This window comes from Gorilla gorilla, chromosome 3 (assembly GCF_029281585.2).
Source record: "Gorilla gorilla gorilla isolate KB3781 chromosome 3, NHGRI_mGorGor1-v2.1_pri, whole genome shotgun sequence".
In the NCBI taxonomy this organism is placed as follows: domain Eukaryota; kingdom Metazoa; phylum Chordata; class Mammalia; order Primates; family Hominidae; genus Gorilla; species Gorilla gorilla.
In genome coordinates this window covers 166,719,574-166,733,895 of record NC_073227.2, presented here as the reverse complement: position 1 = coordinate 166,733,895, position 14,322 = coordinate 166,719,574, and the positions used below count along the sequence as shown (strand labels likewise).

General features: G+C 39.4%; 1 protein-coding gene across 5 annotated transcripts in view; it reads right to left on the bottom strand.

The window, feature by feature from the left end:
- C3H4orf51 (chromosome 3 C4orf51 homolog) overlaps positions 1–13,982 on the bottom strand; it is a 95,513-nt gene extending 81,531 nt beyond the window's left edge. For all 5 annotated transcript variants that reach the window (XM_063705593.1, XM_055385609.2, XM_055385607.2 and 2 more), the window contains exons 1-2: positions 13,621–13,982; positions 3,948–4,021 (exon numbers count right to left, since the gene is read on the bottom strand). In XM_063705593.1, coding sequence (XP_063561663.1) covers positions 3,948–4,021; positions 13,621–13,853 — 307 coding nt within the window. In that variant the 5' untranslated portion in view covers positions 13,854–13,982. The remainder of the gene's footprint in view (positions 1–3,947; positions 4,022–13,620) is intronic.
- Between the last annotated feature and the right edge of the window lie 340 nt (positions 13,983–14,322).

The window sequence follows — 14,322 nt, the reverse complement described above, 5'->3', positions numbered from 1 at the left end:
GGGCACAGAGACTAGGAAGGGACTGATGTGTAAAATAATGCCTGGATGTCAGGCACCTCAGACCATTTGCCTATTTTACGACAAGAATTATTCAGATCTTGTAGGATGGAAAAATTGAAAGTGCCATTTTCCGGCTATTTGGAACTACTTTTGAGTTTGTATTGGGGTCAAACGGCATTGCAGAAGAAAATAAGACACTTAGATTTTAGGTCAGGTGAGAGTTGAAGAGGTTTTAAGTTCTTAAGAACACAGGCTAAGGGAGAAGAAGGAGGAATGGAGGGTGGAAGGTTGCCCATAGTGAAGGAGGCAAACCTAGAGAAAAGAGAGTGTAGAGACACGGAGGGAAGGGGTTTGGGGGTTCTTACCCTCCAGAAAAGTGGGGAGGGGGGTCAGGGCATGGAAATAAGGGATTGGGGCACAGAGATAAGAGGTTGGGGTGTGGAAATAAGGGATTGGGGCACAGAGATAAGAGGTTGGGGTGAGGAAATAAGGGATTGGGGCACAGAGATAAGAGGTTGGGGTGTGGAAATAAGGGATTGGGGCACAGAGATAAGAGGTTGGGGCATGGAAATAAGGGATTGGGGCACAGAGATAAGAGGTCGGGGTGCAGAAATAAGGGATTGGGGTTTCTTGCCCCATAGAAAAGCGGGACTTGCTGCCAAGGGTGAAGGAGAAGGGGTTGGGGGTACTTGCCCCTCCCCCAGAAAAGCGGGACTTGCCGCTAAGGGTGAAGGAGAAGGGGTTGAGGGGTACTTGCCCCTCCCCCAGAAAAGCAGAGAAGGGGTAGAGACAAGGAGAGAAGAGGTTGGGGTACTTGCCCCTTCCCCAGAAAAGCGGGACTTGCCACTAAGGGTGAAGGACCAAGGCAGGCATCCCTGCGTGGTCTGACACCCTTGAAACGTGGGTAAATAATCAGAGAGGCATCCCTGCAATGATTAAACACCAAGGGAAAGCTGCCTTCCCAGTCTGTGACCGGCACCAGAGTTTTGGTTCCACGGATAAAACGTGTCTCCTTTGTCTCTACCAGAAAATGAAAGGAATTGAAATTAAGAGAAGGGAGAGATTGCAGTGTGGCACCAAGATTGAAAGGAGAAAGAGGTTGACGGATAGTGAGGGAGGTTGGAGAAGACAGTAAAAAGAGGCCGCTTACCAGATTTGAAATTGGTGAGATGTTTCTTGGGCTGGTCGGTCTGAGGACCTGAGGTCGTAGGTGGATCTTTCTCACAGAGCAAAGAGCAGGAGGACAGGGGATTGATCTCCCAAGGGAGGTCCCTGATCCAAGTCACAGCACCAAATTTCTTGCGCGTCCGTGTGAAGAGACCACCAAACAGGCTTTGTGTGAGCAATAAAGCTTTTAATCACCTGGGTGCAGGTGGGCTGAGTCCAAAAAGAGAGTCAGGGAAGGGAGATAAGTGTGGGGCCATTTTATAGGATTTGGGTAGGTAAAGGAAAATTACAGTCAAAGGGGGTTTGTTCTCTGGCGGGCAGGAGTGGAGGTCGCAAGGTGCTCAGTGGGGGTGCTATTTGAGCCAGGATGAGCCAGGAAAAGGACTTTCATAAGGTAATGTCATCAGTTAAGGCAAGGACTGGCCATTTACACTTCTTTTGTGGTGGAATGTCATCAGTTAAGGTGGGGCAGGGCATATTCACTTCTTTTGTGATTCTTCAGTTACTTCAGGCCATCTGGGCGTATATGTGCAAGTCACAGGGGATGCGATGGCTTGGCTTGGGCTCAGAGGCCTGACAAGGAGTTAATATCCAAAATATATAATGAACTTGTAACCAAAAATAAAATTCTAAGCTCCCCCAACTGACTGGTGGAGCTTCCCCTTGGCCAAGGGCATTTCAAATTATCCTGAAAAACTAGTTCAGGCCATGATGGGAAGTGGGGGTCAGACATGCTTCACAAACATCAACAGAGAGACCTTAAGACTGATAGAACAGACTCTTTAAATCTGATAAGAAACACAGTCTATTCTCTCTGAAACCTACCTGTAGGCTTCATTTGTATCATAAAACCTTGGTCTCCACATCTCTTTATCAAAACCGAGACATTGCTTTCTATTCTATTCCAGGTCTTTAGATAAAATCCCTTTCAACCAATTGCTAATCAGAAAATCTTTAAATCTGCCTCTGACCTGGTAGCACCTGCTTTGAGTTGTCCTGCCTTTCTGGATTGAACCAATGTACATCTTACATGTATTGATTGATGTCTCATGTCTCCCTAACATGTATAAAACCAAGCTCTACCCTAACCTTGGGCATATGTTGTCAGGACTTCCAGAGGCTGTTCACAGATGTGTCCTTCACCTTGGCAAAATAGACTTTCTAAATTGATTAAGACCTGTCTCAGATACTTTTGGTGTACAAACCCATATAACTAAATAGCAGAAAAAAAACTGATTTAAAAATGGAAAATGACTTGAAGAGACATTTTTCCAAATAACACATACACATGGCCAACAAGTATATAACAAGGTTCTCAGCCTCACTAATTTCAGGGAAATGCAAATCAAAACCACAACCACAACCAGGTATTACTTCTACCTGTTAGAATGGCTATTATCAAAAAAGTTAAAAAATAAGTGTTATCAAAGATGTGTGAAAAGGAAACCCTTATCCACTGTTGATGGGAATGTTAATTGGGAGGTTCCTGAAAAAAATTAAAAATAAAATTACTATATGACCCGACAATCCTACTGATACATATCTAAAGGAAATAAAATCACGACCTCGAAGAGCTACCTGCACTCCCATGTTCATTACAGCATTATTCACAAGAGTCAAGATCTAGAAACAACTTACGTGTCCATCAATAATGAATGGATAAAGAGAATGTGGTATATAATACAATGGAAAATTATTCAGCCTTAAAGAGAAGGACATCTTTGTTTATGTGACAACATGGATGCACCTGGAGGACTTTATGCTAAGTGAAATTACTCAGCCACAGAAAGACAAAAACTGCATAATTTCACTCATATGTGTAATATAAAAAGTCAAAATTATAGAAGCATAGTAGAACAGTGGTTACCTGGAGGTGTGAGGTAAGATAAATGGGGAATTTTTGGTCAAAGACTACAAACTTTCAGTTATAAGATGAATATGTATGGAGACCTTATGTACAGTATGGTAACTATGGTTAATTAAAATGTATACTTAAAATTTGCTAAGAGAGCCAGGCATGGTGGCTTACGCTTGTAATCCCAGAACTCCGGGAGGCCAAGTTGGGCAGATCACAAGATCAGGAGTTTGAGACCAGCCTGGCCAACATGGTGAAATCCCATCTCTTCTAAAAACACAAAAATTAGTTGGGCATGGTGGCAGGTGCCTGTAATCCCAGCTACTTGGGAGGCTGAGGCACGAAAATCGCTTGAACCCAGGAGGCAAAGGTTGCAGTGAGCCAAGATCGCACCACTGCACTCCAGGCTGGGTGACAGAGTGAGACCCTTTCTCAAAAAAAAAAAAAAAAAAAAATTGCTAAGAGAGTAGGTCCGTTTTGGTTTGTTTGTTTGGTTGGTTGGTTGGTTTTGTTTTGTTTTTTCAGACCGAGTCCTGCTCTGTTACCCAGGCTGTAGTGCAATGGCACCACCTCGGCTCACCGCAACCTCTGCCTCCCGGGTTCAAGCAATTCTCCTGCCTCATCCTTCCAAGTAGCTGGGATTACAGGCATGCGCCACCACACCCAGCTAATATTGTTTTTGTATTTTTGGTAGAGATGGGTTTCACCATGTTGGCCAGGCTGGTCTTGAACTCGTGACCTCAAGTGATCCGCCCACCTTGGCCTCCTGAAGTACTGAGATTACAGGTGTGAGCCACAGTGCCCGGCCTACAATTTTTATTTGTCAATCATATCTCAGTAAAGTGAGAGAAAAAAAAGAACCTGAAAGAAACACAGCAACCCTGGCAAAAGGGCTGGGCCCAGAAACTGATCATGTTGCACTTACCTTTGATATCTGTAGTCTCTTGGGTACCAGCCCAGCAGAGAAGACGACAGGCAGAACTGTTTGTCAATGACATCCTAAGGAAAGCAAGTAGAAGAAACAAGTTACAAATTTATGGATTTATAAATCACATGAAGCCTGTGGACTTACAGGGATTTCCATTCATCTTTTTTTAAAACTTTCATTTTAGGTTTGGGGGTACATGTGAAGGTTTGTTATTTAGATAAACTCGTGTAACGGGGGTTTGTTGTACAGATTACTTCATCACCAGGTATTAAGTCTAATACCCAATAGCAATTTTGTTCTGCTCCTCTCCCTCCTCCCACCCTCCACCATCCAGTAGACCCCAGTGTCTGTTGTTCCATTCCTTTTTTGAGACGGAGTCTCACTCTGTCACCAGGCTGGAGTGCAGTGGTGTGATCTTGGCTCACTGCAACCTCCGCTTTCCAGGTTCAAGTGATTCTCCTGCCTCAGCCTCCTGAGTAGCTAGGACTACAGGCACGCACCACCAAGCCCAGCTAATTTTTTTATTTTTAGTAGAGACAGGGTTTCACCATGTTGGCCCGGATGATCTCAATCTCTTCACCTCATGATTTGCCCACCTCGATCTCCCAAAGTGCTGGGACTACAGGCATGAGCCACTGCGCCTGGCCATGTTGTTTTCTTCTTTGTGTCCATGTGTTCTCATCATTTAACTCTCATGTATAAATGAGAACATGCGGTATTTAGTTTTCTGTTCCTGCATTAGTTTGCTAAGGATAACGGCCACCAGCTCCATCAATGTTTCTGCAAAAGATATGATCTTGTTCTTTTTTGTGACTGCATAGTATTTCATGATGTATATGTACCCCATTTTCTTTTTACAACCTGTCATTGATTGGCATTTAGGTTGATTCTATGTCTTTGCTATTGTGAATAATGCTGCAATGAACATTTGCATGCATGTGTCTCTATGGTGGAATGATTTATATTCCAGAAAGATTTCATGACATAGATGCCAAAAGCAATCACAACAAAAGCCAAAGTTGACAAAGGGGATCTGGTTAAACTTAAGAGCTTCTGCACAGCAAAGAAACAGACAACCTACAGAAGAGGATAAACCAACAGAGTAAACAGACAACCTACAGAAGAGGATAAAATACTTGCAGACTATGCATCTGACAAAGGTCTAATATCTGGCATCTAAAGGGACTTAAATTTGCAAGAAAAAAACAAACAATCCCATTAAAAAGTGGGCAAGGGACATAAACAGACACTTTTCAAAGGAAGACATGTGGCCAAAAAGCATATGAAAAAAAGCTCATTATCACTGATCATTAGAGAAATGCAAATTAAAACTACAATGAGATACCATCTCACACCAATCAGAACGGCTATTATTAAAAAGTCAAAAATAACAGATGCTGGCAAGGTTGCAGAGAAAATAGAACACTTTTACACTGTTGGTAGGAGGGTATATTAGTTCAACCACTGTGGAAAGCAGTATGACAGTTCCTCAAAAAGCTAAAAATAGAACTACCGTTCTGCCCAGTGATCCCATTACTGGGTATTTACTCAGAGGAATATAAATCATTCATCTTTTTATTTGGTTTCTTAAACACTTGTTTGTTCTCTTCCACTCTTTCCATATTCCCAACTGTAATCCCACAATCCCATTAAATAAACTACAGTTGGACTTTCTTATCGTCTTTAGTGATTTGTTTGTTCTCTAATTTGTCATAAGAGGGTAACATTTTCAACTTCTGTGCATGAAAAGCTCAAACATTAAGTTCATAATTATTTCAAAGGGATTTATGAGTGTTTCTCTAGGGAGCTGTTTTCAAAATAAGATAAGTGCTATGAATGGGATAAGAAAGATTACAGTAATTATGTTCATTTGTGAAAAAACTAAAAACTTAATATCAGCAGAGTAACTTGGGGACTCACAGATGCAGTGTGTATCCTTTGAAACACATCTGTATCCCAGTTTCCTTGAATCCAAATATGATACTCTAAGCAAGCAGGGACTGGGTGGGAAGCGCAGGTTATTTTGTATGGAATGAACAAAGTCATCAATTTCTAGAGTTCAACACATGGTAGTAATTATTTTAGGGCCTCTGATTGAGGGAGGAGGGTCCTCACACTTCAGGAACCTGTAACTCTGTGAGGCAGGGGTAGAGTGGAATTGATATCAGCCTAACGAGCCCTAAAATATTCCTATACATGTATTCAGCACACAAACTAGCCCTAATTATTCCTGAGACAAGGGCTGGTGGCCTACCCTGCATCTTTCTTCTCCTAATGACAGCAGCAGTTGAATCACCTGGGCGCATGAATTTAAAAGTGCAGGTTTTTTAGCTCAATCCCCAGTAATTATTCTTCAGTAGATTTGGGGCAGATGGTCTGATACAGGTGGTCACTGGGCCAATTTCCTGACTTCTACAGGAACCACTACTTTGCTTCTCTTAATACATTTTGTCACTAAACACTATAGTTTGGTTTGGGCTGGTTTTTTTGAATTTTATATAAACAGAATTATACAGCATGTCACCTGGTTCAAAATGCCCAACATTATGTTTGTGAGATTACTGAGTGGAACCATAGTTTTTTCTTATTCATTACCATGCAGCATTCCATTGTATGACCACACCACTGTTGGTTCTTCTGTCAGTGAATAGTACTTATTCTACATTTTGCTTGTTTTAGTTTTTTTGGCTATTATGAAAAGTACTGCTAAGAACATTGTTGTACGTGTCTCTCTACATACATGTGAAAGTGCATTTCAGTTGGAGTAGAATTGCTAGGTCTACAATATCCATAGAATCAACTGTAGAAAGTAAAACCAAACTTTTTCTAAAGAGCGATATCAACGTACATTCCCATCAGCTGTATACCAGAGATCTTACTGTTAGGCATCCTTACCAACATTTAGTAGGCTTTTTTTTTTAGACTCAAGGGGTACATGTGCAGGTATGTTACATGAATATATTGTGTGATGCCGAAGTTTAGGCTTATATTGAACCTGTCACCCAAATAGTGAACTTAGTACCCAATAGGTAGTTATTCAACCCTTGCTCCCTTCCCTCTCTGCCCTCAGTGTGTACTGTTCCATTTTTATGTCCATATGTACCCACTGTTTAGCTCCCACTTATAAGTGAGAACATGCTGTGTTTGATTTTCTGTTTCTGCATTAATTCACTTACCAGCTGCATCCATGTTGCTACAAAGGACATTATTTCATTCTTTTTCGTGGCTGTGTAGTATTCCATGGTGTATACATACCACATTTTCTTTATCCAATCCACCACTAATGAGCACCTAAGTTGATTCCATGTCTTTGCTATGGTGAATAGTGCTGCAATGAACATATGAGCACATGTGTCTTTTTGGTGAAATGATTTACTTTCCTTGGGATATATACCCAGTAATAGGATTGCTGGGTCAATGGCAGTTCTATATTTAGTTCTTTGAGAAATCTCCAAACTACTTTCCACAGGAGCTGAACTAATTTACATTCCCACCAACAGTGTATAAATGTTCCCTTTTCTCTTCAACCTCATCAATATCTGTTATTTTTTGACTTTTTATTAGTAGCCATTCTGATTGGTGTGAGGTGGTATCTCATTGTGGTTTTGGTTTGCATTTCTCTGATGATCAGTGATGCTGAGCATTTTCTTCATGTTTGTTGGCCACTTGTGTTTTCTCTTGAGAAGTGTCTATTCATGTCCTTTGTGCAATTTTTTTTTTTTTGAGACAAGGTCTCACTCTGTCACCCAGGCTGGAGTGCAGTGGCATGATCATAGCTCGCTACAGCCTCGACCTACCAGGCTCAACCAATACTCCCACCTCAGCCTCCTGAGTAGCTGGGACCACAGACACATGCCCCCACATCTGGCTAATTCTTTTTTTGTGGGGGGTGGGAGCGGGGAGATGGGGTTTCCCTATGTTCCCAAGCTGGTCTCAGATTCCTGGGACAAGCAGTCCTCTTCCTGCCTCGGCCTTTCAAAATACTGGGATTACAGTCGTGAGCCACCACACCTGGCCCTTTGTGCACTTTTTGATGGGTTTGTTGGTTTTTGCTTGTTGATTTAAGTTCCTTATGGATTCTGGATAGTAGTCCTTTGTTGGATGCATAGATTAAAAATATTTTCTCTCATTCTGTGGGTTGTCTCTTTACTCTGTTGATAGTTTCTTCGGCTATGCAGAAGCTCTGTGGTTTAATGAGGTCCCAATTGTCAGTTTTTGTTTTTGTTGTGTTTGCTTTTGAGGACTTAGTCATGAATTCTTCGCCTATGGCAATGTCCAGAAGAGTGTTACCTAGGTGTTTTCTTCTAGGATTATTATTATTATTATTTTGAGATGGAGTCTCGCTCTGTCACCCAGGCTGGAGTGTAGTGGCGCCATCTCACTCACTGCAAGCTCTGCCTCCTGGGTTCACGCCATTCTCCTGCCTCAGCCTCCCGAGTAGCTGGGACTACAGGTGCCTGCAACCATGCCTGGCTAATTTTTTGTATTTTTAGTAGAGACGAGGTTTCACCATATTAGCCAGGATGGTCTTGATCTCCTGACCTCGTGATCCGCCTGCCTTGGCCTTGCAAAGTGCTGGGATTACAGACGTTAGCCACTGCGCCCGGCCTATTTTATTTATTTTTTTACGGAGGTTTGCTCTTGTTGCCCAAGGTGGAGTGCGATGGTGCAATCTCAGCTCACTGCAACCTCCGCCTCCCGGGTTCAAGTGATTCTCCTGCCTCAGCCTCCCGAGTAGCTGGGATTACAGGTGCCTGTTACCACACCCAGCCAATTTTTTTGTGTTTTTAGTAGAAACAGGGTTTCACCATGTTAGCAAGGCTGGTCTTGAACTTCTGACCTCAGGTAATCCGCCCACCAAGGCCTCCCAAAGTGCTGGGATTACAGGTGTGAGCCACCGCGCCCAGCCTCTTCTAGGATTTTTATAGTTTGAAGTCTTACATTTAAGTCTTTAATCCATCTTGAGTTAATTTTTTTCATATGGTGAACGGTAGGGGTCCAGCTTTCTTCTTCTGCATATGGTTAGCCAGTTTTCCCAGCACCATTTAATGAATAGTGTGTCCTTTCTCCTTTTTTATTTTTGTTGACTTTTTCAAAGATCTGTTGGCTGTAGGTGTGTGGCTTAATTTCTGGGTTCTTTATTCTGTGCCATTGGTCTATGTTGACACTTAATATTAATAGTCTTTTAAATTTTAACTTTTCTGGAGGGTGTTTAGCATAAGCTCTTTGTGGTTTTAATTTGCGTTTTATGATTCCTAACGTGGTTGAGAACCTTGGGTATGTTTATCGGTTATTTGGATATCTTGGTTTATTGATTTAATTTTGAAGTCTCTTTCCTATCTTTCTAGTGGGTTGTGTTTTTTTGGTATTAATTTGTAAGAGTTTTTACAAATTCATATATATACACATATATGTATATAGATACATATATGTCTCATAGATGCAAACCTTTTGTCAGTCACTAAGTTGAAAATATATTCTTCTCTGTGGCTTGCCTTTTTATATGCCCTTAATATTGTATTTAGTTGAATAGAACTACTTAATTTTAAGGTAACTCAAAATTTATCTAACTTTTTCCTTCTGGTTAGTGCTTTCTGTGTTTTGTTTAAGAAATCTTTGCCAACCTTGAAATCATCAAGATATTCTCCATATTGTCATCTAATGGTTTCATTGATTTGCCTTTTACACTTTGATATTTAATTCATCTGAATTAATTTATTTGGAATTGAAAACATCGCCTTTCTTTGCTGCTCTGCTGTCTTTTTTTATGAATCAAGTACTTGTATACGCATGGGTCTGTTTCTGGCTCTTTATTCTGCTCCACTGGTCTTTGTTTATTCTTGTTTCATAAAAGCACCCTGCCTTAATTACTGAAGCTTTATAATATGTTTGTTGTTGGTAGAACAAGACCCTCACCTTTTTGTTGTTGTTGTTTGTTTTGTTTGTTTGTTTATTTATTTTGAGAGTATCTCAGCTATTGCCTGATATTTGGCCCATTTTTTAATTGGATTGTTTGTTAATTTAATTTTAAGAGTTCTTTGTATATTTTCGATAACAGTTCTTTTTCAAATTTGTTTCTTTTTCAAACAAATCTTTTTCAAATGTTTGTTATTTTGGATAAAAGTCCTTTGCAAATATTTCCTTCCAGTCTGTGGTTTGTCTTCTCATTCTCTTGACATTGTCTTACTCAGAACAGATATTTTTAATTTTAATGAAATTCAGCTTATCAATTATTTCTTTGATGGATCATACCTTTGGTGTTGTATCTAAAATATCATTGCCATTGCCATACCCAAAGTCATTTAAGGTTTCTCCTGTTATCTTCTAGGAGTTTTGTAGTTTTGCATTTTACATTTAGGTCTATGATCCATTTTGAGTTAATTTTTGTGAATGGTATAAGGTCTGTGTCTTAGTTAATTTTTTGGCATGTGGATGTCTAGTTGTTCCAGCACCATTTGTTGAAAAGAACAATATTTGCTCCATTGTATTGCCTTTGCTTCTTTGTCAAAGACCAGTTGACTATATTTATGTGTACCTATTTCTGGGCTCTCTATTCTACTTCATTGATCTCTTCTCTCACCAATACTACACTATCTTGATTACTTTAGCTTTATAGTGAGCATTAAAGTTGGGTAGTGTCAGTCCTCCAACTCTATGTTCTTCTTCAATATCCTGTTGGTTATTCTTGGTCTTTTGCCTCTCCATATAAACTTTAGAATTAGTTTGTTGATATTCAGAAACTAACCTGTTGGATTTTGATTGCAACTGCTTTTAATCTATAGACGAATTTGGGAAGGGCTGACATCTTGATAATGTTCAGTCTTCCTATCCATGGACATGGAAAAATCTCTCCATTTGATTAGTTCTTTTTTGATTTCTTTCCTCAGAATTTTTTAGTTTTCCTTATATAGACCTTGTACATATTTTGTTAGATTTATACCTAAGTGTTTAATTTTGGGAGATACTAATGTATATGGTATTATGTTTTTTATTTAAAATTCCACTTGCTTATTGCTCATATATAGGAAAATAATTGATTTTTGTATATTAACCTTGTATTCTGCAATCTTGCTATAATAGCTTATTAGTTCCGGGATTTTTTTTTTTTTTCTGATTCTTTCAGATTTTCTATGTAGATGATAATGTCATCTGCAAACAAAGACAGTTTTATTTGTTCCAAATTTGTATGCCATTTCATTCCTTGTCTTGAATACAGAAAGAATCAAGACTTAATAATTTATACTTGAGCCACGTTCCTGTCTTAGGAATTCGAAAATGTGACCCTTCCCTTATTTTAACCATGGCAAACAACTGGGATCGACACCAATATTTCATAATAGCTTAAGGTCTGTATCACACTAATTTCCATTCTCCAAATTCAGAATCCTTTTGATTACGTTTATAAATTTACATATCTGCGGTTAAAACTGGTTCAGAACCAAATGATCAAGACTTTTACCAAGTTTCTTCTATCTCACACAATATGAATATTCAATGTATGTGGTAAATAAATATGATGAATAAAAAGTGTAATGTATAATGTTTTGTGTATTTTAATACTTTCCTGACTTAACCCACTTTAAATGATCAGTCATTTTATGTTTTGTCCCAATAATTCTCCTTGGACCATTCTGACTTTATAGCAATGTAAAATGTCTCTCTATAGCCTTATGGAATTTTAATCAAATAGCTTTTGCTCAGAACTTAAAAAGACATTTGTCCTTGGGGCTAAAATTAGCCATGAAAAAGATTAAAAACAAAGCAAATTTAGAATATAATCAGTACTTTCAAAATGAGCTCGATTTGTGCTTCATCTTCATTTATAACACTTGCTTCTTCTTAGCTTCTAATAGAATAAGAAATAATTGTGCAAAGAATATATTTACATTTCTGAGGTTCCAAAAACAGATGAACCTCACAAGCTCATGCTCTTTTGTGTTTTGCAATGTCACAGGCCGCCTTGGTTGGAATGATTCACATAATGATCACTCTCTGAATAGGAAAAAATTCCAGGTCCTATACATTTTCACCAGATGTCCTATTCCTGCATTTTTTCAGAGTTATTAAATATAGTACCTTTTTTCCTACTCTGGTAAATGGATCTGTTCGGATACCATCTTTCTTTCAAACACTATTTTCAGACAGGACCTCAGCAGTGCTTAAAGACTCCTGTTATGGTTTGAGTGTGTCACTCAAAAGTTCATGTGTTAGAAATTTAATCCCCAATGCAATAGTTTTGGGAGGTAAGGACTAATAAGAGGTGACTAGGTCATAAGTGTGGAACCTTCACAAATAGATTAATCATATGAGCAGGTTAGTTATCTCAAGAGGAGGCTGTTATAAAGCAAGTTCAGTTTCTGGTATCTCTCTCTATCATAAGTGCTCTCTTGCACCTTTCACCCTCTGCGATAAGATGAGCCTCACCAGATGCTGGCACCATGTTCTTGGACTACTCATCCTCCAATAACCCTGAGACAAATAAACTTCTATTATTTATAATTTACCCAGTCTGTGGTGTTGTGTTATAGAAGCAGAAAATGGACTAAGACAACTCCACCACCTGGCCAAGATGAACCTCAAGTATCACAGAAAAAGTAGCAAAGGGATGTCCAAAGCTAATTAAGCGTCAATATACTTGAGAGCTATTTTAAAAATGCAGAAATTATACTTTATTGGACTAAACCAGATAAGGCACCCAATTGGGAAGTACTTCTGAGACATTTTAGCTTTAAGTACTTGTTTTGATGATTTGGAAAGGTCTGGATGGAAATATAACTAATATTTATCAGGGTATTATGTGGATTATTGCTCTTATCTGAAGTTGAGGTTAATAATTCAACTGATTATCAAATATGTTCCAAGAATTTGGATAAAATATTTACCAATTAATATATACAGATGGATAGATTTCATAACAAGTCCTGACATTTTTCCACATCCCCACTTATACTTTCTCAAATGTACTTAGCTCCTTGCAGCTCCTTGACAGTGCTTGGGGCTAAATGGTTCTTTCTCCATGCAGTGTGCTTTTCCATTCCCCACCTCGCCTGCCTTTCAAACCAGCTTGGAGGAAACCTATTTTACTGAGCTCTCTTCAGACACACAACACTCCCTCCCTCACCAGACACCCACAAAATCTCCTTACTTTGTGCTGATTACTTATTTCCCTAGTTCCAGTCACTTTATAAACTGAAATTAATTTTTTTGATTATGGGCTTATCACAGGGCCTGGCTTACAGAAAACACTCAGAAAATGCAATAACCACAGGTAGGGAGTAGGGAAGGATTTCATGAATTTCTTCCTCCTCTGAAGGAAGTTTTAAGCTCCTGAAAGCCAGAAAACCAAACAAGAAACAAAGCGAAATTCTCAGGAGCACCTTTTTGCTGAAAAGAGATCCCCAAATACCCAAAATTTAGTCAAATATTCATATCCATATCCTTTCAGGACTAGGTAGTTATATGTAATTTTAGGAATACTAAATAGAGAATAGGATCATAATTTCAGCTGGTCACTGACATTTAGCTCTTCTTCCTGCTGACATTTACAAAAGAAAATATAGAGGGTTAAAGTCTATGAAGTCTCTCAGGGTCTACAATACCTCTTTCTTCTAAGAGCACTCTTGTCTATTTATAGTGATATATCCAGGTGCAAATTACAAAGAAATCTTACTGTTTACACTCAGGCTCATGCTGTCCTGCTCTAAAAGAAAATTGGCTGCACATGGACTTGTCCAGTTGTTTTTTCCGGTAACTGCCTGTGTATGTTGTCACGGAAGAATCTGACCATCGTGTTTCATCCTGCCAAGATGCTCCAGCCTTGCGTCTGATCAGATCAAACTCTTGAGAAGTAAGAGGGCTAAAGGGCAGAAGAATTTGTGGAGTCAAGTAGAAGTAGTGTGACATAACTACGAACGGCCTCTCTGGAAAACAACTTGTCAAGTCCTCTGCATAATGAAGAATTAATTTCCTTCTAGTAGCAGGAAGCAATTGACTGGGCTCACCAAACTTTGTGACTCAACAGTTCACAGAGTGCAGAAGCTTAACTGTCTTAGATATAGTTGCCAAGCAACAGATCACAAAATTCCACAAATGCTACCCCCTTGCCTCCCAAGGGAAGTAAATTTTAACTAACAAATTTGTAAGTTATATAACTTCCTGGATTTTGCTCTAAGAAATATGAAATATGCTGCTTCATAATTATGGCAAGAAAGCAGGTGGCAAAATTATTTGTATTTTACTGCTATCATGCATAAAGCAGTAATTCTTAATGATGGTGGTTCAAGAAGTGGAAACAAGAGATGAAAGAACAGTGCCAAGCATTCACTTCTCCTAAAGACCTCCAAGTGTCTGGAAGAGAACATGAACTGCTTGT